The sequence below is a fragment of the Mauremys reevesii genome, linkage group 8 (assembly GCF_016161935.1).
Source record: "Mauremys reevesii isolate NIE-2019 linkage group 8, ASM1616193v1, whole genome shotgun sequence".
Classification (NCBI taxonomy): domain Eukaryota; kingdom Metazoa; phylum Chordata; order Testudines; family Geoemydidae; genus Mauremys; species Mauremys reevesii.
This window is the reverse complement of record NC_052630.1, coordinates 19,863,138-19,889,613: the sequence shown is the minus strand read 5'-3', so window position 1 is coordinate 19,889,613 and position 26,476 is coordinate 19,863,138. Positions and strand designations below refer to the sequence as shown.

The 26,476-nt window shown below is 43.6% G+C and overlaps 2 protein-coding genes across 4 annotated transcripts in view; both read left to right on the top strand.

Moving 5' to 3' along the window:
- The window catches only part of ERGIC1 (endoplasmic reticulum-golgi intermediate compartment 1), a 95,520-nt gene extending 80,674 nt beyond the window's left edge, over positions 1-14,846 (top strand). For both annotated transcript variants that reach the window (XM_039484291.1, XM_039484292.1), the window contains exons 9-10: positions 2,674-2,796; positions 12,711-14,846. In XM_039484291.1, coding sequence (XP_039340225.1) covers positions 2,674-2,796; positions 12,711-12,818 — 231 coding nt within the window. In that variant the 3' untranslated portion in view covers positions 12,819-14,846. The remainder of the gene's footprint in view (positions 1-2,673; positions 2,797-12,710) is intronic.
- Positions 14,847-19,117: 4,271 nt separating this feature from the next.
- RPL26L1 (ribosomal protein L26 like 1) lies at positions 19,118-25,317 on the top strand. 2 transcript variants are annotated; one of them, XM_039484293.1, is made up of 4 exons: positions 19,118-19,269; positions 20,738-20,910; positions 21,417-21,557; positions 25,143-25,317. In XM_039484293.1, the coding sequence occupies exons 2-4, from the start codon at positions 20,743-20,745 to the stop codon at positions 25,269-25,271; spliced, it is 438 nt and encodes a 145-aa protein (XP_039340227.1). In that variant the 5' UTR covers positions 19,118-19,269; positions 20,738-20,742; the 3' UTR covers positions 25,272-25,317. The 2 variants fall into 2 exon arrangements, with proteins under 2 accessions (XP_039340227.1, XP_039340228.1); XM_039484294.1 differs by lacking the exon at positions 19,118-19,269 and adding an exon at positions 20,552-20,611.
- Positions 25,318-26,476: the final 1,159 nt, after the last annotated feature.

Here is a 26,476-nt window from a genome sequence, read left to right as displayed (position 1 = left end):
ACTCAATCCATGCTATTGGTATTGCGCTCTGGTATAAAGCATTTGTGTTTGGTAGGCATGCAGTAGCCTCTACTGGAAGAGTGAGGAACTGAATTGCTTTAGAACGAGGACTCTTGCAGTCATCTCTTCTATACTTAGCAGCAGCTACATTATAGTAGCATGAGAATTTTTCTCAGCGCCTGGTGCTAATTATTCTTTCTCTGAAGAATTGTTGCCTTGCAGCTGACTCTCTCCTATGTGAGCTTAAACTGACTCAAGTCCCGATATATTGTACAAAAACCTTCATAGCCTGAAGTAATTCTAGATCCTAATTCTCTTGCTAAAGGGGTTTCAGAGAGATTTATTGCCTGGTACTCTCTTTTTTTTATAGTGTGGGTACCTGGCAGGCCATTCCCATGACTGAATTGGTTGGGGGCTAATTATTTTCCCCTTAAAGAGCCTTAAGACTCTAAAAATTAACAATTATTTTAACACAGAGAACAAATGTAATTAATTGTTTATGGGAGTACTGCCCTTTGCTAGTCGCTCGAAATTGGGCAGGGTTGTTGCTCTTCGTGTCTGTGGATGTCTGTGCAGGATAGCTCTTGATTGCATTGGCCCAGTGGAGAATCGAGTGGCTCTTACTTCCCTTCAGACCTTTCGCATGTGGATTTATTGTGTCTGTTCTGCTTGAGGGTTCTGAGGCTGCCATTCTGCTAAAATATCCACTCATTTATTATGCTCTCCTGAGCTGTGCCAAGACTAGCAATAGTCTCCTGTGCTTTCTGGTTGTGCTGTACAGAGTGTCCTGAGGGTTTGGATAGCTTTCTCTCCCTGGATAGAATGTATTCTTTCTGTTTAATGTTACAACCACTCTTTTGATAAGACTGTCTTGCAACACAAGTTCTGAAATTAATTGGGAAAACATACAGCCTGAGCTGCTGATCTTGATACTTCAGTGAGCAGGATTGCAACTGGGGCCCTCAGCCAAGACTGAATCATCAGGAGTGTGTTTCTGAGGGCGGAGAGTAAGGAAGGAAAAAATGAGGTCAGTTCTGTCAAAACTGTTCTCTTCATAACCAGAGTGCAAGCAAATGGAGCTGTGTCTGCATTTTCTGTGCATTTTAAAAAGGTCTCTGATTACTGCCTCTGCTCTAAACTCCCATGCTGATAAGAGGGAACCAGGAATCGGAAGGAAGTCTTTGGAATGGTCTGGCATAGATGCCCTAGCATGAGGTGGTTCTCTACCATGATGGTGATGTGTGTGGACTGTCTGTCTCTTCTCCCATGTTATCTCCTAGATCTTCTGTTTCCTTTCCACCCAAAGCCACCACTACAGTTCTGGCATCAACCAATTAGTTCTGCTAGGAGCCCTTAAAATATGCTGGTATGGGTCCCCTCCTATTCTGTCCATTGAAGCTCAGTCCACCGACTCTGGAAGAGACTTCAAAAGGGAGGAAAAATCCCAGTGGGGTTGATGAAGCACGATTGTGCTGCTTCAGTTGGTTCCCTCTCCCTTTGCTGAGAAGAGATCATCCTGTTGTTGTTGTACCTTTGTTAGTGCTTCATCTACCCCTCTAGGGTTGTTGTTGTCCCTACCTCCTGAAGAGTTGGGTCTATCAGTCAAAAGTGGCACACTTGTCACAGGGATAGGGAAGGGGTATCTGCTGAAATAAGGGCCGGAATGTGCAGGGCATGCTCAGGCATTTCTCAGAGGTTTGCTGTATCTCAAAGCCGACTCTCCTCCTCCTCGACTTGTTTGTCTGTCTGCTCATATCAATGGCTGGTATTTATCTTCGTGTTGAGGGCAGAGTTAAAATATTATACAGCAAAACAACTAAATATTTTCTTGGTAAGACCTGATAGAACTAAGGTGTATTTTCAGAGCAAGTTTTAGAAATCCCTTTCACGGTGCTGATTTCTCCATAACGGTGGATGATCTGGAGAGCTTCCCTTTGGCTGATACTTCACACGTACCTGCTCTATAGGAAGTGGATTAAAGGCTTCTGACCACAGTGGAGCTAAGAGTCTCTCTGCTGAACAGATTTAAAATGGTGTTTGCAAACTCTCTGCTACATTAGTTCCCCTCCTTGCCTAGAGCAAGTTTCTTAACATGGTTTAAACACAGCTCTGTCCTGTTTGCACTGGGCTGACAAAAAGCATTAAAAACTGTTTTTATCCCAGCGTGGATGGGGCCTTAGACATAGGAAATGCTTTATTGTTCTGAATGCATGGGGCAGGCCGACAAGCTGGTGTAAGTCAAATTCCTTTTGTATTGCTTAACTTACAAAAGGGTTAGTGGGTTAGCTGCAGTTTTTAATTTTAATAGTGCTAGAACTCTATCTACAACCACTTGGAAAATCCATGTATCCACTTGGGGCTGATCCAAAACTGTCTTTTTTTCATTGACTTCAGTGGGCTTTGGATTAGGGTCATACTGAGTGGCATTTTTTGTTCTACGCCACATCACCAAGCAGTCAGTATTGTTGATTTATAGTCATTCAGAAATGAACAAGTTACTCTTCTTAGTGTAATCATTATGGGTAATTACTATCTCCTGATAGTATGTTGCAAATTTCCCGATAGGAATGAGGAGCAGTCCAGTGGGAAGGGAGTCAGTTCTGAGATCAACTTCTTTTGAAATAAAATTGCTCATGCTTTCTGCCTTCTTCTCTTTCCCACTCTCTTTTCCAGGAGTATGTTGCCTACAGTCACACTGGCCGCATTATCCCCGCTATCTGGTTTCGCTATGATCTGAGCCCCATCACAGTGAAATATACAGAGAGGCGGCAACCTTTGTACAGGTTTATCACATCGGTGAGTTACTTTAAGCCTGTGACTCTTCCTTCTTGCCCTCTCCTGCTCTTCCCGTGCCTTCCTTGCCCAATCTGGCAACTGAGTTCCTGCTTCAGAGCACTGTGACATGAGCTGAGAGTAAAGCTGAGCTCCGCCTTTGCCTTAGCCAGCTCACATGTATCGAAATTGGAGGAAAAAGTGGAGCATCCGATAAGAGAGAACCAACCTTTGATGGTTTGATTTAACCGCTTTGGCATAAAAGACAAATATCCTGCACCAGCGGTACCCATGCTGTTTGCCCATTGGCTTGGGGGGGAAGGGAGGTACACTGGCAATATGCCAGGAACATGGGGGCAAAACCTAACTGATACACAATAAGAGCAGATTGCAGCAGACCTCCTCTCAAATAATGGGACCTAGCATGTACAGACTATAGGACCCATCGTGCTGTGTTCCTTGGCTACTCAGAAAAATGTGTAGCATTACAGGCCGGGACATATAAGCTCCATGTGTCTATGATAAACTGACTGAAATAACCTGACTTTGGTGGCACCCAAGACCTGTACTTTGGAACTGGGGTTTGAATATTTGAATTGTAAACATAAATGGTGCTTTATCAGTTGTGCTGTTCTCTGTCCCTTGGAGGTTTGGTTTTTGGAGTTCTCAATAAAAATTCAGTCAGCTTTAGAGATGGATCAAAACACCCCCAAACTCTGAGGCAGAAGAGTTGAGATCCAGAACTTCAAGGTTTGGGCCCTTCTTTAATTAGCATGTCTGCCTGGTCTCAAAGTGTGTTCAATAGGTTAAAACATTAGGGCTTATTAACATGGTTGCAAATGCTTCTTGCTGTCCTTCTCCCTCCCAAATTATGGTCCCATGGTCTTTTCTTTTTCGGGGAGGTAGGTAACATGGTTTGGAACCTGGGACCAGTCCATACTTCAGTTCTCTGCACTGCCGTTCACTGTCATGTCTATTTGCTTGTTGCTAAGAGGTCATCTCATGGTTGGGAACAGCTGTAGCATCTGTGTTTTAAATAAAACACTGTGCTTCAAAATTGTGTAAGTAGCTGGTGAGGAGAATGTTCCAGACATTTCTCTTTCCTTCCCTGACTACCACCAAATTAGCCTCCTGGGTTTAGATGGCTGCATTTGGGCTGTTGTGTGTTAATATTTGTTATGTTGAGACCTGCGGGTAACAGTACATCCATAGCAGCTTTAGTTCCCTCACTTGAGGGTGACTGATGTAACTTGTGTGTCAGACCTTTTGCATTTACCTACCATGCAGCTCTTTGCTATATCAATGGGACCCTCTGGCCAGGATGCAGTTCCAGGTCATGTCCCCTTTATGTTTATCTAGGCAGAGAACTCTAAGCTTTGGTTTGATCCCCTGTGTGTGCGTGTGCTGGCTTCTTAGGTTTCTTGATGCAGGTGTGGGGAAGCTTTGTGAAAGGATCAGAGAGAGCAGGGTTGCTGGGGATTAAGATGCCTTGGTCCTCAGCTTTCTTGTCCTATCTCAATGACACACTCTGATCTGTTGTCATTCCCATCATTCTAGCTCTTCCTAGTAGTATTACCAGCCTGGCCTTTTGCATCATGATTGCCCCAGAGACTGGCTTGTCGTCACTGGTGTGCTGAAGCCACAGCATTCTGATCCAACACAAGATTATATACTTGTGGCAGCTGGAGTTATTGTTGAGTGGGGCAGGCTTCAGAAACCCCTAGGCTCTTGCTATGCAGCAGATGCTTGGTTATAAACCACAGAAGGGGGCTATGGAGGGAGCACCTGCCATTCCGTATTGAGCAGCCTGTTTACTAGACTCTGCTGACGCAATCATCACAAAAACACTGCAGTTCTTGGAGGTGTAGCTGGGAAAAGACCCTGTTGAGCTGTGAGAGGCTTTGGCAGAGTCGTAAATGTAAACCTGTTTGTTACCACAAAGGCAGCTGAATTTTTAGTTTCTGAGTCTGTGGGAACCCTAAGCATGGGCGTCTGTTGGGAGAATGATGTAGATGTTGAATGGTGGGTGCTAAGGTCTACCAGCTGTGTGTAGGGAGGTGCTGGGAGGTCAGGTCAGAAAGAAGTGTTAGAACTATGCAATATAGTTCCAGTGGACTCTTGTGCTGCTGTTGTCCTTACCATATTTGTTCTGTGGATAAACAGAGGATGTCTGACATCTTGCACTAGCATGGAATTTCTTTTTAAAATCCCAAAGCAGCTGAGATTGCTATATCAGAACACACAGCACTGTACCATATGTTATGGCTTTCAGCAGGGCCGGCTTTAGCAAGTGCGGGGCCCGATTTGTACTCACCCGGCAGCGCTCTGGGTCTTCGGCGGCACTTCGGCAGCGGGTCCTTCGCTTGCTCCAGGTCTTCGGTGGCACTCAAGGACCCACTGCCTAAGACCCGGAGCGAGTGAAGGGCCCACCGCCGAAATGCCGCTGAAGACCCCCCGGAGCGCTGCCGGGTGAGTAAAAATTAGAAAGGCGCCAGCGCAGGGCTCTCTTAGGCGCCAGTGCGGGGCCAGATTCCAGGGAATCGGGCAAATCGGCCTAAAGCTGGCCCTGGCCTTCAGTACTGCCATCCAAACTGTAATGATGTCTAGTGTAACACTTGTTAGTTTGTGGCCGCACCTTTTGTTTCCAGAGACATTAAGAACTTCATTCTGTGACAGGCAAGAGGCCTAATCTATACATGGCAAAAAGCATTGTGCTAGAAAATGCTTTAAGTATCCCATTTTAACAAATATAATGTTAAGCACAACTTCATGCACTAAAATGTACTGCTAAGCCTACAATAGCATGTAATGTATTCCTAATAGCCTCATTGCTAGTATTTCATGTGTAATGAGACTGTTTCTTGGCCTTATTTGACAATAAAATTCCATGAACCAAAAAAAACAACAAAAAAAAACACACCTTAGCACTAAGTGAAGACCAGGGCTACCATGATTACCATCGTGTCAACTGGGTGTGAACCCTACGGTTAGTCACAAACAGCTGACACAATGTTAAACTTGACAATCCTTGTCTAAAGAGTCTTTAACATCATGATAGTTAATGTGTTGGTTAACGCAGTGACATTTCGCAGTGTAGACAAGTCATTGGTGGATAAAGGTGTATGTGTGTGCAACATTTCACACTTTATCAGTTGTGAACTCCCCTAGGTGGTTAGCCAGAGAGCAGCCTTTTAGTACACAGGGTTAGCTCTGTGGGAGGAGTAAACAGAGAGAGTTACAAAGGAGCAATCCCAAGGGAAGATTAGGAAAAGATGCCTAGTATTAGAGGGCTCTTCATTTTAGCAGGCAAAGGCATAAGAAGATCCAGGCTTTGGCTACACTTGCATTTCAAAGCGTTGCCGCGGCAGCGCTCCCGCGGCAGCGCTTTGAAGCGCTAAGTGTAGTCAAAGCCCCAGCGCTGGGAGAAAACTCCCAGCTGTCCTCCCTCTCCAGCTCCCTGGGAATAACGGACACAGCTGGGGAGCGCCAGCTCCTGGCTGGGGCTGCGCTGGGCGCTTTGCCGCTGCAGCGCTGCAGCCACAGCAGCGGTGCACCTCACACACACCTGCATGCAGCGCTGCAAATAAACCCAGTGTGTGGAAGTCAAAGCTAGAAAAGTTCAAACTGGAAATATGGTGCAAATTTTTAGCAGTGAAAGCAATTAAGCATCAAGACGGCTTACTGAGGAGCGTGGTGGACTCCCCATCACATGAGCTCTCTTAGAAAAACACTCAGTTTTGATTTAAATACATATGCACTAGCTCAACAACAAGTTATTGAGCTCAGTGCAAGGATTACTGGATGCAAATATATTGCCTGTTTTATGGAGGGAGCTCAGACTACATGATTACAATGGCCCCTTAAAATGTGATCATGAAGAAACCCTGAAGATCCTCAGTATGGTATTTCACTTTGGGAAGAGAGAGCCATGTTGCCATTGCCCTTCTTTCATCTTCCCCTCATTATACCCATGCAGCCTTCTGTTACCAACAACTGCCCGGTAGTCCCTTAATCATATCTGTTAAAACTCTAATGTGGTGCCCATGTTATCATTGTGTTGTCTCCCTCCTTCCTTACTCCCCTTCCTTTATTTGTCTTCCCCCTTGGTGGGGTAGGCATAAATATCTCCTTAAGGCAGCTACTGATCATTCTATCTATAAATCTCCTTTGCTGCCATGGCACTACACAAATAAATAACAGTGTGGTGCCTGCTTCCCGTGAATCCCACCATAGAATGGGACTCTGAGCACATATTAGAACCTCACTGATGGACTGTCTGACAAATAAATTACATAGCATCACTTCTGTATTGACCCAGAGAGAGACCTTGTGTGTCACCTCTTTTGTTGGTCACAGAAAACTCAAAAGCTGTGTGTGTGCTGGGAGGCAGAGTCCAATCAAATGCCAGGTGTGTGTGAGTCATAAGCACTCAGCGGCACAGAGCTGTGCAGATTAATATGTATTTTTCTGTGGCTTCCCCCCTCCCCCTTGTGTGGCGGCACTAAAGTCAGATTTTCCTACCATCTGATGCAAACTCTAAAAGCATTTTTTGTGGTGTAAAATCTCCTGTCAGCTGATGCCCTGTGGACTGAAATAGCCCACCACCTCAGCTATCACTTTCCCTGAGAAGTCACCATGCGTCACATTCAGAGGGGTGGCAAGGAACGGGGGCAGAGTGCGAAGAGTGTACTCGCTCCCCAAAAATATGAATTAAGTCTCTGACAGGTGCTCTGGTTTCCGAGGCTTTCATCTGCCAGAATGCCAGCTGTGCTGCAAGAAACACATCACCCGGCCCCACCGTCATTGAGGCATCTCGCTGTTTCACTGAGCTCATAGGACACAAATATCATTGGTTATAAATATGTATATAAATGAGTGATTTCTTCCCCACTGCCCTCTCTCATCATTAGTCTATGATTAGAGCTGTTTATTACTGTAACAAACTCCCTGCCTAACTCAGCCACTGCTGCTCATCTGTGTGGCGTACCAGTGGGATTTGTTCTGTGGCAAATCGGATATGGTGCAATAGGCCCAAATCGGGGTTGGCTCCCTCCCAGGGAAATTGCACAGCTAACTTCCCTATAGCTGCTGACCCTTTGCTCTGAAGCTTTAAATAATCTTATTCTGTTTTCCCATCCATCTCTAGGATCCTCCCTCTTCCTGAGCAAATGAAGCATTGCAGTTTGTTCACCTTTCACCAGCTCCAAGAGTCACTATCGTTCAATGAGCCACCCCAGGCTGCACTCTGAATGACATACAAAAAGACTACATTAAAAGAATATTAAAGTTGCAAAGGCAAGCACACATAAGTTGGAAACCTTAGCAACTTTAATTTGGGCCCCTTGTGTGTATGTGTTGTTATACAGTCTTTCATTACATGATCGCTTAGTATTTTTACTGCCTCATTCGTTGCCCAGGATGGATGGGATATCTATTCAATATTTCTTTTTATCCCCATCATTCAGGTCTGACCCATTGTTTATTTACTGCATACAGTTTAAACCTAGCACTGAATACAGAATTATTAATTTCCTCATGTGCTTTTCTATGGTGCTCATCATTACAGTATTGAATGCTTCACAAATATTTATTTTATCCTCACAGCATCCCTCTGTAGCCAGGTTTGTATCAACCCCATTTTACAGATGGGGAGCTGAAGCAGTATAAAGGAGATACATTGATATAAAAGAGAGATGAAGGCCAAACTTGTTGTCTACTAATTTTGGATGCCCTCACTAACACACGTAGGGCCTGACTTTTCAGAGTACTTAACATTTTAGATGTTCACAAAACACCACCTATTAATTTTTAGCCACAGCCGTGAGCACCCAGCACTTCCACAAATCAGGCCCTAAGTGATTCAAGGTGGGCACTCAGAAAATGAGGAACACACAGCTAGTGGCCCCCTGTGAAAAGTTTTGGTTGTGGCTTGCCTAGCATCACATAGGAACTTCTGGAAGAGGCAGGGATAAGAATCTATTTCTCCAAGGTGGCGTTTGACTTCCTTAACCATAAAACCCGCTACTTATTTTTTCTTGTAGTCCCTTGCCTCATTCACCACACACTTTGCAACTTCTGTAACAAATGAAGCAGGCGGGGCCAACAGTCTCATTAACTAGACAGCCCTGATTCATTCCTGGAACACCATCCATCCTGTGCCTGAATGAGGCAGAGGTCTTGTGAAAAATAGTATGTGATCATGTAATTAAAGACTGTATCAAAGTTCATATATAGGCAGATAGAGTGGGCAGGGCGGGAATTAGGGTTGTGTAAGCAACCTTAATGCTGTTGTTTCCTAATTTTTGAGCATGTGACTATTAAATGTAAGTGTTCTTTTAACATAGGGTTTTTCATGTAATTTCCCAAATTTTTCAAAAAGTAATCTGGGAAAAAAAAGTGGAACCATATTGATCTCTATGCCATCATGGGCCATTGGCACAATTGGAACCACTAGTTCCACAGTACAGACATCTGCCCTTTAAGCTAATTAAGAGAGAGATGATTATGGCCTGCTATTGCTGTGTGGACCAGCTACTAGAATGTGATGAGACACACTGTATTAGTGGTTTTACAGGTATTTGGCAACAGAGGAATATTGGGACTCTGGAATCCCAGGTTCTGGAGAAGAATATGCTCTAGTAATTACAGAGTCTTCTGATTCTGTCCCCTAGCACAGGGGTAGGCAACCTATGGCATGCGTGCCAAAGGCAGCACGCGAGTTGATTTTCAGTGGCACTCACACTGCCCGGGTCCTGGCCACCAGTCCGGGGGGCTCTCCATTTTAATTTAATTTTAAATGAAGCTTCTTAAACATTTTAAAAAACTTATTTACTTTACATACAACAATAGTTTCGTTATATATTATAGACTTAGAGAAAGAGACCTTCTAAAAACCTTAAAATGTATTACTGGCACGCAAAACCTTAAATTAGAGTGAATAAATGAAGACTCGACAGACCACTTCTGAAAGGTTGCCGACCCCTGCCCTAGCATGTCCCCAGCCCTCCGCAAATTGTTTCCTTCTGTCACATTCCTTCTCTGTTTCTGCCCTCACTTTAATCCTCTGCCCTCCCCGAGTCAGGTTTCCTTCTTCTCCATGCTGCCTGGGCACCAGCAGTGGGAGCACTGAGAGCACAGGAAAGGCAGTGGCCATGGTCTCAGTTCTGGTGCTGGGCATCATAGTGCCCCCCAACAGCTGTGAGAAGCAGTTGCAAAGAAAGTCCTGCTCAGCCCCAGGCCAGAGAATGCTGAGAGGTCTGGGCGGGGTGGAGTATTCGCAGCAGGATTGCTACAGAGCTCTGTGGGGATGGAATGTTCAGAGATTTTTGCTGTCAAGCTCTTAGCAAACTTCTAGTGAGAAAGTACAATTGGTGATTTTCCAAAGCTTAGAATTCAGACAAATTGGGTACATTTTCATAGGGACACCAAAAAATACCTCTGACTTCCGAAGCAACTCTCCTGTGAAATTTCTAGTCCTTGCTCCAAAGCGTGAAGGTGCTAGAGCTTCTCAGTGAAATAGTTGTGAGTTTAACACTGGAAAAACATTTTCCCCTAAGCTTGTTTTTCTTTCTTTTTGTGTTGATTTAATTAATTAAATAATTCAGTCTGAGTTAGACACTCAGCATGGAAAACTTCAGCCTGAACAGTTAGTTTGGCAAAGTCATAAACAACTGAAAATGGGCTCTTACAATGGAAAGTGTTAGGTAGCCTTAACTATTGTGTCGCTGCCAGCTCTACCTCTTATTAGTCTCCTTCCTTTACGAGCTGAACAACACACGTTCGCCCTGCATTGCAAAATGCTCTACAATAAAGAAGGGAAGGCAGACCGCTATGGATGATAGAAAGCTGCAGTGGACAGATGTTGTGTGGTGACTAAATTGAAAGTCGGCTTGCCAGAATTTGATTTTTATTTTTTTTGTAAGTTCAGTGGCTGATACAGATTTTTATTTTTAACCTTTTTCTGATTGAACACTGATTTTAAATCAATCAGTTTCACAGCAGTGCTGCAGGAGGCTCCTTGTGCAACCATGGTGGGGCATTGATAGCGGGACTGCAGGGGGCCATGACAGCAGGGCTGGTGATTCTGGATCCGTGCAAGCACAAGGTGGGGGAACTGTCACAGTCCTGGCAGGGCAAAGCAGATGACTGCAAGGAGGAGGATGAGTCCCTGGCCACGGGAGGCCATCCTGCTGTTGAATGGCTCCTCCCTGGGGATAGCCCCCCACGCTCCCAGCCAGTGTATGAGTGAGTGGGGCCATGACAGCTTGGCGGTAGGGGGCTCCATGCATGGCCGCAGGGCCGGTAACGCTGGATCTTTGCAGACACAAGGCGCGAGGGAGGCTGCATTTGCTGATTGTTACCGATGGATATTTTAGAGTGTCAAGTGAAATCGACTTTTACTGTCAACTAATCATTTAAATCAAGTCCTGCCAAGCCTAGTTAAAAGCCATCATGCTAAAGCTAGTAGTCGGTGGGTGGGGGATTTAAGAGCCATAAGAGAGAAGAAATGTTTTCTGCTGAGATTTGAAATTAGCTGAGTCTATGAAGCAGAGAGAGGCTGTTTCAGTCAATAAGAGTTGCATTAGGAAAGGATATTGTACCATCAATAAGACTACGGAGGGACAGAATCATCAAAGTGAGGTGAGAGTGTGGAGGGACAGACTCACCACTAGGCCAGTGAGTCAGCAGGAAGGGAGAGTAGTGAGATTCCAGAGGGCTACTCTGCGTAGATGATGATCCAGAGGAAGACCAGGTGGATGAGGTAGTAACTTAATTGGACCAACTTCTGTTGGTGAGCGAGATAAGCTTTTGAGCTACACAGAACTATTCTGTGTAAGTTCAAAAGCTTGTCTCGCTCACCAGCAGAAATTGGTCCAATAAAAGATATTACCTCACCCACCTTATCTCTTTAATATCCTGGGACTAACATGGCTACAGCAACACTGCATACATCCAGGGAAAGAGACATTCATACTACAGAATCCTAAAAGTTAGAGCTGGATTTATGATGTGACAAGTCTTTCCCATTACTTGGGGGCCAATGCAGCATTGTTCCCTGTGGCACATTTTTTAGTGTTCTGTCCAGACATATTTAACGTGTGCTAAGTGATAGAGTTTCTGCCACTGTCTTGGGAGGCTGCTCAGATATTTGTCTCTGGAATAGTGGCAGAGTATGGGAAGGGACAAAGATGAGACAAGGGCGCTTCATTAGACATTTGAGATGTGCTGTACTTTTTATTGGAACATATGATAGAAGCTGATGGGTCAGATTCCTTTGCCTTAAATTCTTTTCTTCCTTGTGCTAGTATATTAACACTCTGAGGTGGGCTGGGGAACAGTGAGGGCCTGCTTTGGAGCTCCCCTACATAGTAGGTGCACATTTCAAAAGCAATGACTGAGGTGTCCTGATGTCAGCACTGTGGTGAATCCTTGGAGTATTCCTTTGGGTAGCTACTGGCTTAAAATGTACCAGATTGAAGCTATTTTAAATGGTCTTATACGTGGACCTGGAGTATGAAGGGGCTGGGTACTTACTCAAGTAGATAACAGCAGTAGGGGATTCAGACAAAGTGGGATCAAGGTACACTCCAGAGGAAAATCCAATTATATTTGTGATACTGGGGATAAAGAGGGGACTCTTGTAAATACTCACCAAATGAGTGACATTGTGTTTAACATGGTGACTTCATCCTTGAGTAGGGCTGGCAGAGAGAATGGGCTAATAGTATTGTGAAGAAGTTCCTTTCCCCTTCAACAGGACTGGTAGTTCCCATGCCTTGACATGTAACCATCTCCCCAGCATTGATTCCCCTCAAAATAACCCGTTGACTCCATCAAGTACAATAACTGTAAGCACTTACCTTTTCCCTGGGTTTCAAGCTGAGTGAAGGTCTGTCTCGTCAACAAATCCCTAAACACTCTCTTCTTGTAAATTTCAGATTTGCGCCATTATTGGAGGAACGTTTACTGTAGCTGGGATCCTTGACTCATGCATTTTCACAGCCTCTGAAGCCTGGAAGAAGATCCAATTAGGGAAAATGCAGTAGCGATGAAACCGTTATCCAAGGCTCCCGGGGCAGGAGTAAAGAATGAGAACTCCCCACACACACCTGTTTCTGTTTCTTCTATTTGATTGAATTGATACATTATTCTTTAGTCAAGTTATTCGGTGATTCAACAAATCAAAAATCTGTCTACATTGCAAAGCTCTGAGTCATCATCTCCCTCCCCACAAAACCCCCCAAAAGGTTTCTAATGTAGAAATTGCATTTATGAATTAACTCTCCAGGATCCTATAGAGTAACGCTTTAGTGTCAGGAGGGTCTCTTGTGTAGGGGTTGCAAAGATATGTGAATTCTCTTGCAGCTCTTTCATGCTATTGGAATTGCATGACTAGACAATCATGTATTTTATAAGGCAAAATTATGTATTAGGAAGAAATTCTACCCACAGTGCCAAGAAGAGTGATGTGTTCATTGATTAAGAATGGAAAGTGTTTAGTTCTCACAGTAATCCCAAAGAGAGAGAGGCAAAAATGACTTCAAGATGTTTTGTTTTTTATTGAAAAGCTCCTCTGTAGTTATGACCCTCTCTAGATGAAATGAGCAATTATGATGAAACCTTTCCCCAACCACCTTCTCCTTGGTAAACTGCCTGTAACTGGGGAAGGGGACAGCCTCTCTTGTACTCTTTTTGGATGTAAAAATATTTTCATTTCTTCTCAATAACTGAATATCCAGTCTTGTGTTTACAGATGGCCAAATTGAGTAACACTATTATATGTGGCCTTTTGTTTTGAAGGAGAATAGTTGTCATTGCAACACTAGCTTTGTATCCGTTTCTCCTGCCTTTTTTAAACACAGACCACCTAGTTTGGAGTCTGCAATTTGATTTGATTTATTTGGAAAGGATCACCCATACTACTTGTTCACAGAAATGCTGTGCCGTCTTGGGTGGATATACACAGCTTGATGCCTTGTGTTGTCTGTGTATGTGATGCACACCTGTAAAACACAATAAGCCTGTCCTTTGGGATTTTGAGGTGCCTGCATTCCCAGCACTTTTTAAAAAATAAACTGAACCAGGCATCTTTTATCAGCCCTAGACTGGCAGTTACTGAAGTCCTCTGTCTAGTCACAGAGACTGCACAGGCAGTAATGGGGCAAGCTTTCCGCACAGACTGGCTCCTGCCAGTATTCCTAAACCCTAAGCATGAAAGGGTAGCTCAGCTTCCAGGCCCTTCATTTAATTCTTGACCTATCTGAGACCTCCAACAAATGGGAGTATGAGAGGAGATTTTCTGCCAGATACAATTTGTATGTGATGTGAACATCAGTCAGTCCACTGGGAACTGGACTGACCCACCATATGTTCTCCATAGGCCCCTAAACATCCCTTCAGTCCTTGCACAATTTGTGAATTGTGTGACTTGAGGGGACACACGTTTTGATTGTTCCCGGGTTGCTGCAAATCATAAAACAATAAACCCCAAGTGTGTCCAAATACAGCATTGTAATTATATGCATCTTGAATATTCCACATTGATGCAAGAGCCAGAAACATTTCAATCTGCCCAGTATGTGTCTGTTGAAATTGTCTCATTGCTTTAGAAGTAGGGAAGATAGCCAATAATTTTTAATCGTATTGAAAAAAATCTTTTGGTACCTGCCCTGTAGTAACTTCTGCAAAATGACAGCGGTGGAATTTCCCATGATTTTTTAATGGACTGATTGCTATTATTTTAGGTGTGAATTGGATCTTGTAACTTCCTGTATCTGTTAATGTATGGATGGATTTTATACATTTTTTCCATTTATAGAAATCAAGTTGAAAACAGTACATTTGTCTTCATTTCAGTGTGTGTGTTTGTGTGTTTTTACCCACTTGGTGGTGGAGGTTGCTTTGCAGAGGGAACATGGGACTTTTCTAGTATGATCAGTTCCGCTGAGGAATTTCCTCTAATTCAGTGTTCCCAACCAAAGCTTAAAGCAAACATGTTCTCATTTTTCCTCTTGCGTTTGGTGAATTTTTGCTGAGAGCCTGTTGGATTAAAGAATTAAAAGGATATGATTTTAGCATCTTGCACAGCGCATCTTTGTCTCACACTTTAAAAATGGAGGTCCTTGGCGATAGGACAGCCAATTGGGCTGTGTTGGTTTTCAAATAGGTTTCAGCTTACCTGCTTTCTTTCCAAAACAATCCACTGAAATAACCCAGTCAAAGAGCTGTTTCATAACTGTGCTAGTGAATTCAGTTTTTGGTAGAGAGAGAACCCCAACAGCCTTTCAAACGCCAGATGAATTTGGAAAAAGGGAATGTCCAGATCTTGACATCACAGCTCAGACCTGTCTCTAGGCAATGGATCCACATCCTCTCAAGCTTTGCCAAACCAATGCTGCTGTATGTTCTGGGCATCCCCATTCCCTTGCTGTAGCTGACCCATATTTTGGCAACATGAAACCAGATGTCAGAATATGTTTAATAAAGGAGTTTGCTGTTCATCTCTCTCAAAAGAGAAGGTGACTTGTAGCAGCCACTTGGCTTTTACAGTAGCAGTCTCTCTCTCTCTCCTCCCCACCCCTTTATTCTGTTTTGTTTCCATACACTAGGAGACACCAGTTAAAATGAGTTAACTGTTAATGATATTTTACACAATGATGAAAACAAAACTCAGCCAAGCCATCATGGCAAGAAAACAGTCAGTGGAACCCCACTAGTCTGATATCTAACAAGCATACCCTAAAATTCAAGCAGAAGTTTCCACAAAGCTGTTACATTAATAGATGCTCCTTTTCCATTCCCCTCACGTTGCTTTTACATGTACCTCCATCAAAATACTGATTTGAGCGTTTCTTGGAGGGACATCCCCAGAAATAAATATTTAGCACTTTTTAAGATGTTAATCTCCGCAGTAACTAAATAATCCTCATAGGCCCCCTGAAACCTGCATTATCATTATCCCTATCACACAGTTGAAGAAATGGGGGCCCAGAGAGTTTTGCTTAAGGCCCTGGAGCAACCAGGGTTTCAATTCCCAGATCCGTGAAAAGTCCACAGCTTTATGGTGTTTCCTCAAATGTACATGGAGTGCTGAAGAAAATGGGACACAGGGCTCTCTTGTGGTGCTAGTGTTTGGAAGTGGTGGAAACAAATACTCAGAAGAGGTTTGTGCATGTCTGTTTGCAGATGTTTTGCAAACCAGGGTTTAATAGAGTACCAGCTGGACTAAGTAAGATCACTGAATATTTATTATAGGCTGTTAAGATACTGACATCTATACTTAAGGTTCCCCAATGCTGTTCATTATAACTAAGACCCGCTTTTCGGATTGGTTATAACTTTGCCATAAAAAGATGGTTCAGGTTAAAATTTTCCTTGCTGGATATCTGCCTCATACTGATTTATTTTTTTAAAAGCTTTGGATACAAAGGTTCACTGAATGAGGCAGGGCCCTGTGGAAAAAGTAGCATGCAGTCATATAATTAAAGGTTCTCACAATGCATATGCATAAAGGTGCCAAATCAGGGTTGCACAGGCAATTTTAATTCTAGCATTTCCTAACTTTTGAGTGCTTGACTTAGCAGCATTTACATTAAAAGAACATTGTCTTTTAGGATGTAATCACATAAAACTTCACTTCCATTTGCCTCTCATTCCACTAGCTTTGCAAGACCAAGTTTGATGGGGTTTTTCATTTGTAAATGTTTTGTTTATTTTAATGAGCTGTGTATAGTGAAATCATTGTAAGCATTCTGACGTGGGTGGAAAGTTGAAACAGTAGGCTGCCTCCTTGAATTTTAATTGACACTGACTCACAACCAGGGCATAAAAAATAGGTAGGGATCAATCTTGGAGGTGCTCAGTCTCCTCAACTCCAGCTGACTTTAGTGGAAGTAGTGTTTGCTCAGCACAATGCAGGTTATGCTCAGAACCTTCCATGACTGGCCCTTTTCAATATGTATCTTGCTGTATGAAAGCACTTTCTCTTTCTTTAAATCCTTTGCAATACAGGGTTATAATGATTGATTGAACTACTGTATTAATTAAGCCAGACAGTTTGTCAGGATGAAGGGAAGAGGTGTTTATAAAATCGAATGATGTAGACCAGGGGTAGGCAACCTACAGCACGCGTGCCAAAGACAGCACGCAAGCTGATTTTCAGTGGCACTTACACTGCCCAGGTCTTGGCCACCAGTCTGGCGGGGCTCTGCATTTTAATTTAATTTTAAACGAAGCTTCTTAAACATTTTAAAAACCTTATTTACTTTACATACAACAATAGTTTAGTTATCTATTAGAGTTATAGAAAGTGACTTTAAAAACGTTAAAATATATTACTGGCACGCAAAACCTTAAATTATAATGAATAAATGAAGACTTGGCACATCACTTCTGAAAGGTTGCCAACCCCTGATGTAGACAATGATAATTGTCTTGTTTAAGTCACCACATTCCCTTTAACCTTCGTATTGTTTATTAATATCTATACTTGTGTGACAGTTCAAAATACTGAGAAAGGATCAGGCTCTGCCAGCTTGCAGTTGACCTCAAATCTGGTTTTGAACTCAGGTTGCCAGAAGTGACAATCCTGTGTATGAACTCATTATACTGCTAAAAAGAAAATTGAGAGTATTATAGAAGCTGTTTTTATAAATCTGAGTACTACAACCTATCAGTTTACAAGTGGCCTCATCAAGGTAGGGCAAAACAAAGGCATGCTTCTATAGTGCTTTTCATTTGAGGATTTCTTAGGGTATGTCTACACCGCAGTCTGGAGCAAGCCTTCTAAGCCAGGTTGACACAGTTGGGGTAGTGGGCAGGGGTGGCTCCAGGCCCCAGCACGCTAAGCGCGTGCTTGGGGCAGCAAGCCACAGGGGGTGCTCTGCCAGCGCCACGAGGGCGGCAGGCAGGTTGCCTTCAGCTGCATGCCTGTGGAGGGTTCGCTGGTCCCGTGGCTTCGGCGGACCTCCCGCAGGCGCCTGCCTGCTGTGGCAAAATGCCTAGAGCCGCCCCTGATAGTGGGGCTCATGCTAGTACTCTAAAAATAGTGTAGACAGCACATTGAAGTTGAAGCTCCAGCTGTGGCGCTGATACCCATCCCTCCCTTAGGTTTCAGGGCACAAGATCCAGCACAAGTGGCCATTTCAAAGTGCTGTCTGTACTGTATACCTACTTTTAGACCACTTGTGCAAGCCCTGCTAGCTAAAGTCTATTGAGCCAGGCTCAAGGGATTGTTCCAAATGGCTGTGCAAACAGTGCTTTGCAGATTTTAATTACCTGGCATTACCTCCCATCACAGTGACATTATTTGCATCAGAATACATTCAACTGTAGCTGACCTAATATTAGCTTTACTGAACACTGCTGCAGTTTAAAGGTGTCTGTACAGCATGCAGGTAAGTTGTTTTTATGGTGGTAATTATGGAGAATTTAAATTGTGATTTTTCTTAATATTCCCTGCCACCCATTTATTTTATAAACTCACCAACCCCCCCACCCCCGCAAATCCTGGAGCAGCACTTCAAAGGATACTCTCCCACTTGTGAGGCAAATGGCTTTTTACTTTGTGATGGGGGTGAGGAGGAAGTGGAAGTCACACTTAATTTTTCTCCATGCACCTAGATTTTTGGGCCTGAGCTGGTAAATTTCCATGATGGTGTTTGCAGGATACTCTATAGTTACAGCAGGGGTGGGCAAACTACGTCCTGCGGGCCGGGCGGTTTTAAGCCAGCCTGCACTACGTGGCTCAGCCCCGCTCGCCAGCATAGCCCCGCTCAGGCTCCTACACACTCCACATACGAGCTGAAGAAGGGACATGCTACTGCTTCCGGGAGCTGCTTGAGGTAAGCGCCGCTCGGAGCCTGCACCCCCTGAGCCTCTCCCCATACCCCAACCCCCTGCCCCAGCCCTGATCCCTCTCCAAACCCCTCAATCCCAGCCTGGAGCACCCTCCTGCACCCCAAACCTCTCAGCCCTACCCCAGAGCCAGAAGCTGGAGCCTGCACCCCTTCCTGCACCTGTGCCCCAGCCCTGATACCCCTCTTGGCCTCTGAAGCCCTTGGTCCTAGCCCAGATCACCCTCCTTCACCCCAAACGCCTTATCCCCATCCACACCCCACAGCCTGCACCCCAACCCCAATTTTGTGAGCATTCATGGCCCACCCTACAATTTCTATTCCCTCATGGGGTCCTCGCTCCAAAAAGTTTGCTCACCCCGAGCTACAGCAGACGGATCAGTTCTCTCCCCGTCAGCACTAAGCACTTATTGTGCAACCTGATTTCAATGGGGCTTAGGACCTCATCTGCTGCTTTTTGCTTTTGCAACAGTAGCCCGTCTTCTGCAGGTGCCGTTTGGCTCGGCGAACACCTGGTGGCGCTGCTCACCTTTCCTCCCCAGGCTCATCCTTTGATTCTCGCGAGAACTTAGAGAGTTCGTAGGGCAGGCGGAAGCAGCGTCCACTCCTCTTTCCTGGCGGCCATAGTGGAGCCAGCAGCGGGGTAAGGGAGGCGCTGGGGGGAGCCGGTATAATCCGGCGTCATCCTTTCCACGGGGTCTCGATCCCGTGCCCGGGGTGTTGGGGGGAGCTCGGGAGCCGTGCGGCCGACAGCGTAGTGCCTGTATGGGGAGCCTGGCGGGGCAGGAGGGGGCTCCCGGCTGCAGAAGATGCCTGGGGCCTTTGTGGGGATGGGATTGCGCCCAATAGGGAATGGGAGGGTGGTCAGCAGGGGGCCGTTCGGCTGGTGGAGGGAAAGCACGGCGAGCAGCCTCCCTCCCCATTGCCCTGGGGGCCTAGCCTCTTTGGGGGAGACCTACTAGCAACTGCCCTGTGGGGGAAATGACTTAAGGCGGGGAGCCGAGATTGAAGGCCCCACGGAGTAGTCTATTTCGCCGCTGTGAGACGGTGGGAGGCTGCACATCCCTCGAGGTGTCGGCCCCGCGGAGGGAGATGCTGCCCCTATATTGGCTAGAATCCAAGATTCTGTTATCTCTCGCGCCTATGTCATGTCTGGTGGAGTGTTTCAAAAAATGTGCACGTTAGAGGGTGTTTTGAACGGTACTCGTAGACCTCAGATTCGCCTCACTGTTGTATGCCTCAGTTCTGTTACTGATTATCCTTGATCTCTCCTTTCCGCTATTCTTTTTTCTGCTGATGAGCTTTTATGTTGTGGCCTGCTGTTCCTGCCTCTTGTTTAGTTCCATGCTCTCTCACCTCCCTCTGAGCTTGGGCAGCACTAAGCCTTAGTGTCCAGTATCTGATTTGTAATTGGGTTGTTTCAAAGCCCTGTCTTGTATTCCTGAACAACCCAAGCTCAGTGCAGATTGGAACATGCACATTTGAACACGTAGGCAGGTAGAGGGCACATATTTACATCACAGAGGACTTAATTTACCTTTAAAACACTGTGAGCTGCTATGTGAAGTTACTGATATTGTGGGTGTCACAAACATTGTGCTAGAAGTCCAAGACATACCTGAATTACAGGACTGCTATATGCTCTAAACCTTCATTTTTCTTTTTAATAAAAGCATACAAAATGATGCAATCCCTGGCTTTGCAAGCCCCCTCAAATATCTAGGTTATGGCTGCACTGGAAATAGAACTGTGCTGGTTACAACCACCATGCTTAATTATGGTTATTGCTAGCACAGCTTTCCTGACTGGTGTGCACAGAGAGTTTTGGGACAGAAGCAGTGTTATAAAATAGTGCTATAGATTGTCAGGGTGATTGTTCACCGTATGGTTTTTCAGGAAGAACTCTCACCACAGTGGTCAGGGAACATGCTATATAACCTTGTTGCAACCTAATGCAAGCTAGAGACTTGTGGATGGAAACTAAAGTAAGTGCTTAAAGGATTTTGTTGAAATCTAGTTGGAACAGTGTCATATCTAATATATGCAGTATTTCACACCTAGCTTGTTTTTGCTAGAAATGCTTCTGAGTTTCAATTTTATGCTTTGTGCAGCCAAAATGAAGTTCAATCCTTTTGTGACCTCGGACCGCAGCAAGAACCGCAAGAGGCACTTCAATGCACCCTCTCACATTCGCAGGAAGATCATGTCTTCTCCCCTTTCCAAGGAGCTAAGGCAGAAATACAATGTCCGCTCTATGCCTATCCGAAAAGATGACGAAGTCCAGGTAGTCCTTGTTGTGAAATTTGAGCTTTGTGGACATCTTGTTTTTATATAGAATCAGGAGAGATGGGCCAGACAACTTTAAATAGCTGTTAGGGCTTTGGAGTTAATCTGATAGCAGGCTAGGCTATGGTGGGGGAGATCTCAAGGAAAAAAATGTATGGAACACAGGTGTTTTGAGAGCCAGACTTGGTTACAGGCCTCAAACAGGACAAATACAGAAAAAGCAGCTCCTTTAATAATTTAAACTTCAAGCAGTTTAAAGTTTACTGAATCTAGTTTACTGAAGGAGAAATACAGAACAAGGTGCGCTTCCTCTCCATTATATTTTATATCTAGCTGAACATTATATTGTCCATAGTGAGATCCTATGAGATCTCATTGTAATGTCGCACACAAGGGGTAAAGGTGGGATTTCAGCCTGTGAAGATCTTACTGTTCTTATTTATGTCTGAGACTGAGTTTGTGAAACTTGAAAAAGTTAAATGCTCTGGTGTTTTTTTTGGTCAGGTTGTCCGGGGACATTATAAAGGCCAGCAAATCGGCAAGGTAGTCCAGGTATACAGAAAAAAATACGTCATCTACATTGAACGCGTACAGCGTGAGAAGGCCAACGGCACAACAGTCCATGTTGGAATCCATCCTAGCAAGGTATAATATGTGCATGGGAACTGAAATTTCCCAAAAGGAATTTCTGCTAGCTCTGGAAATAGGTGCAGTTTATAGAAGTAGAGTGCTGTCCTAGCACACACAGTAGTTTGAGAAGCCGTAGCACTGGCATAACTATACAGTGAGGAAATGTCCTAGTTGCAGCAGGGAAGTAGGAACCAGAATTCTGGGGTTGTTTCCTGCTGTGAATTGATTGACCATGAAGAAATTATTGGCATCTGAACTGCAGTGTCTTGTGAAAGGCTAAAGCTTTTTTGTAAAAATTTCCAAAAGCTTGGTCATTTAAAAACAAAAGTACTGTTTCTTTTTTAAAATACTGTAAGTGCACATCCACACTGTAGTAACTGCCATGTTGGGGGACCCCACCCCCCAAAACCCCCTCCAATCCTCTGCAGTGGTGAAAATGTGATTGTCATCCATTGTGGATTGATCTGATCCATCCTTCAGCCTTGCCATATGGCATTTCTGCCACTCTGATGGATGCATTAGAAATACCTAAATACACCTCCATAACTTAAGGAGTTGCTGCCAGGAAGAATATTGTTGGTTGAATCTGGCTTCAGCCTAATATGGTTTAAGACGGTTTGTATTCAGTGAAGATGAAGGAAATGCTTGTTTTGCTCATTATAGACGGGCATTTAAGAATATATAGGGAACTAATGAAATAACAGCAAAGCTAACTAGAAACCTAGTTTGAAGCTGATAAAACAAGACTTTTGCCTGGCCCACACTGACCAGACAAGGGTAGTTTTGAGTGAACCCAGCTCTGGCAGGTTTCCTGAAACCTCTAACAAACTGTGCATGTGATAGAGGGGAACAGAATTATATCCAAAGAACACCGTTTTGTATCCAGATACTGGGTTCCACCACAAATCTACACACAGTGGAAATATTACCTCATCTCTAATGTATCACATCTACCATTCTATTCTAGATAGGTTCTTATAGCACACTCATCGTTATAGTAGCTGTGTGTCTTCTAGTAGTGCACTAAGCAAAATGACTAACATCTGTCATTCTTTCCCCCAGAGGAAGATGTTGATTTGTACTTAAGAGTGAAAAGTAATGAGTTTTCTAATGGGCCTTATTTCCTTTTGGAGTTAATTCCAGTCTTGGGCCATCCCCAAGAAAGGGGTGTCTCCTAAGGAGGCTCTGTTTCCATAAGGAAATGACCAGCTGCAAATACAAAAGAGGAAAAAGGACAGTCTGGTTATGTAGTAAACTTCTAGGGCAGGGGTTCTCAAACTTCATTGCACTGCGACCCCCTACTGACAACAAAAATTAATTACTACACAACCCCAAGAGGAGTGACCAAAGCTTGAGTCTGTCTGTCTGAGCCCCACTGCTCTGGGCAGAGAGACCAGGACTGAAGCTGAAGCCTGAGCCCCAGCTGCCAGTCTAATGCCAGCCCTGGTGACCCACAGTTTGAGAACCACTGTTCTAGAGGGATAACAGGAATTTTGCAGTTTTCTGCCTCTCACTGTAGCAGGAGAATCCCTCCTTTTGTCCCATTGATGTTGCATTTATTTCTTCAATGCTGGCAGGAGCAGAATGAATACTGGCCAGATTGTACAGCCCTACTGCAGATCTGTGTGGCTGTTAAAGCAAATAGTATCAAAATATTGCTTGATGGGAGATACAGTAGATATCTCATTAACTCATTACTTCACAAATGTAAGGGTTTATGTATCTGTTTTTTCTATCACTGCATATTGCTCTTCTAGCACTGCTTAATCCAGTTATGTTACTTCCTTGCCAGCTGGAGAGGCAGAAAAGTAATAGGCTGCTGCAAGGGTCTGGAAACTCTGAAGGTGCCCATTAGAAACTCTTGTGATATCACTGTCTTATTATGAAATAACTTCAGGAATCTGGAAACAAATTGGGCTTGGCAAGTAATTACTAATGTACCCATCTGTTAATAAGGTTTGATAACTGCCTGGCCAGACTGTAACCTTTTGACAGCAGGCATGCGTTTACAGCACAGCGCACACAGGTTGGTGGCTCTTGCATTCCAAGAAAGGGGACTAGTAAAATTGTATTTGCAATGTTGTCTGCTGTTTGCATGACAAACTTTTTCCATTAGTATTATTTCCCAGATGCTTTCTATCCACTACACAAACATGGGCTGATTTTTGTTTCTGGAGAAGTGCTATTCTATAACTTGCTAACAAACTCAGAGCTGAACTTGGTTTGAAAGATATTTAACTGTAGGGTGTACAAGCAATGCAGTTTGCTGATCTTGGGCTGGTTGTGCTATCTAGTGAATCTCTAAAAGAGAGAACTTTATTCAAGGCTGGAGCACAGAAATGCAGATTTATAATTACAAGAAAGCAACCTTTAATCAAATTGTTTGAGAATCTACCTATGATATACTGCCCAAGATGGTCCTCTATTGAATGAATTATTTGAATAAACCCAGTATATGCCTGAATGATATTTACCATCAGTTATTGCTACTTTTTTTAACCTATTTTATTTTATTGTCTTTGTCTTTAAACTGGTCATATTGTTTATATTTTGAAAATATTCTGTGTTGAATACATGGATTAGTGTTTTCCAAAATTATGGTGATATCTCATGTGCCCTGTAAAGAGGGAGGAGTTGTTACTGTGGACACCTTTGCTTAAGTTATGCTAGTGAATGGTGAAGGAAGCTCTCTGAGAGGGTATGATCATTGTCCCTTCCAACCCTGAGATTCTATGTAATCAGTTGCAGTTCTGCAAATATAGTGTCAGTTTACATGGTGTAATGGCCACTAGCTCCAAATTCTATACATCCCAGCTTAATGCAAGTTGTGAATTTGCATGTTTGGTTTTCATCAGATAACATTCTTTAAGACTTTGAGGAAAACTCTGAATAGTAGAGCAAATGCAGTGAGGGAATAGCAGGGAAAGGGTTAAAGTATATAGTCTTTTTAGCTCTAAGCCACATACTTTGCATAGCATCTGGTAATAATACAAGCAGTAAACTTATCGTGTATCTCAGTGATAATTTCATTCTTTGGCTGGCTGGTTTGCAGTGTCCTTCGCACCCAGAAAACCTCTACCTCTAGCTAAGGCAAGTTTAAAAGTAAAATTATAAATTCAGTTTATCGCAGCACACTAGGGCTATCAATTCCCAAATACCTGAATATATGTCTATTTCAGTCCATTGTTATTTGCAGACACGTTGGACCAGGGATATTAGCCCACCCACCTTGTCTATTGTGAGTCCATGAATACATACAATTTTAGAGCTTGTTCCATGTGCTGGCCTTTGTGATGCAGTTTTTCAATTCACATGAAACTCTGGGCTCTGGAAAACTTGTAGGCTAATAAGTGAAACAAGGAGATGAAAATTCAGTGTCAATGAAGAAATCAGCTGGCCATCAGGAAAACCAAGTTACTCTAGGATTAATGCCCCTTGTTGCTTTCCACTGGTTCTCTCATACTGTGTATTAAGAGGACCGACCTGTCAGTGGGGAGGCAGAGGTTTAACTGTGATACTCCCAAGGTGTTAGAATGGCACAATTCTCTGCCAGAGTTTGTTTAATATTATGGATTTTTACTATTTCTCCTTTTTCTCTAGGTGGTGATCACTAGGCTAAAACTGGACAAGGATCGCAAAAAGATCTTGGAACGCAAAGCAAAGTCTCGCCAGGTTGGCAAGGAAAAGGGCAAATACAAGGAAGAATCTATTGAAAAGATGCAAGAATAGAATGGTCTCCTGTGTGTCGCCCATTAAAAGAACTGCTAAAATGAAACCTATTGTTGTGTGTGCTACTTTTGGAAGCATTGGTACAATCTGTCTGGATTGGTGTTTGTCTTCATACCACTTTCACATGTTAATATTGGATGCTCAGAAAAGCACTTCTACTAATTAAAAGAACAGGCTTGTTTTCTTATCCATTGGACACTTTAAATTGGTTAAACAGATTTAATATCTTCTCATCATGCATGCACGTTGATTCTTGTATTCCTTTATGTAGTACAAGAGATGTGTATGCCTTTTTACAAAGCCAGTAAAGACAGATGCTATATACCTAAGAGTTTACAGTCTAAGAAATCAAGAACAGTAGCAAGAGTTGATGCAGGGAAAGGGGGGGGGGGCGCTCGAAGTACAACTGGAGAGAGAAAACACGTGGTTAGAATGAATAGTGCATGTACTGGGTCTTTTCTCCTCTCCATCTCTATAAATGAAACTTTAAGACATGTATAAAACCATGAAGGAATGTAAGTTATTTGGTTCGAAATACCACATACTTTGCAAAATAAGTGGGAGAAATTGGCCATGTTTTTAGTCTACAAAGATTTTTCAAGGCAGATGAGTGCAATGCTTGCAACCACATGCTCTTGCACTAGCCAACTTTTGTCTTCAAAGAAGTTAATAGGCTTGTCTGCATATTAGTTCTACACTGACATATAATGAAGTGGAAGTAAAAGAAGACAGACCAAGGTATTCAAGTACCCTGTTGTAGCTTTATTTTAGTTCTGTGCAGTTACTGAGATGTGATGTGCCTTTAAATTATTACTGAAGTTTGAAAACAGGCTTCCTTCATTTTCAGCACCTTGTGAAATTATACCAGAGTTTATGTAAGTAAAACATAATTCCATGAGCTTTGACATGAATGTAATAGAAATGACCGAAAGCTGTTGCAGACTGGTGAAGACAGTTTACTGGATATCTTACTGGTACAGTGAATGACTTATCAATCATTGATAAACTTGGATAAAAATTCAGCCCCAGCCTTGAAGATTTACCATCTAAAACATGGGAAGCAGTGAGAAACCAGAGGAGAGATTAATTTTGAATGTTTTAAATAATTTGTAGACCGCTGTTGCATAAATTGAGGCGTCATCATAGTCTCTTTCGGAATGTCCATACTGCATTTAGACACCTATGGCTGGCCTGTGCAAGTTGAC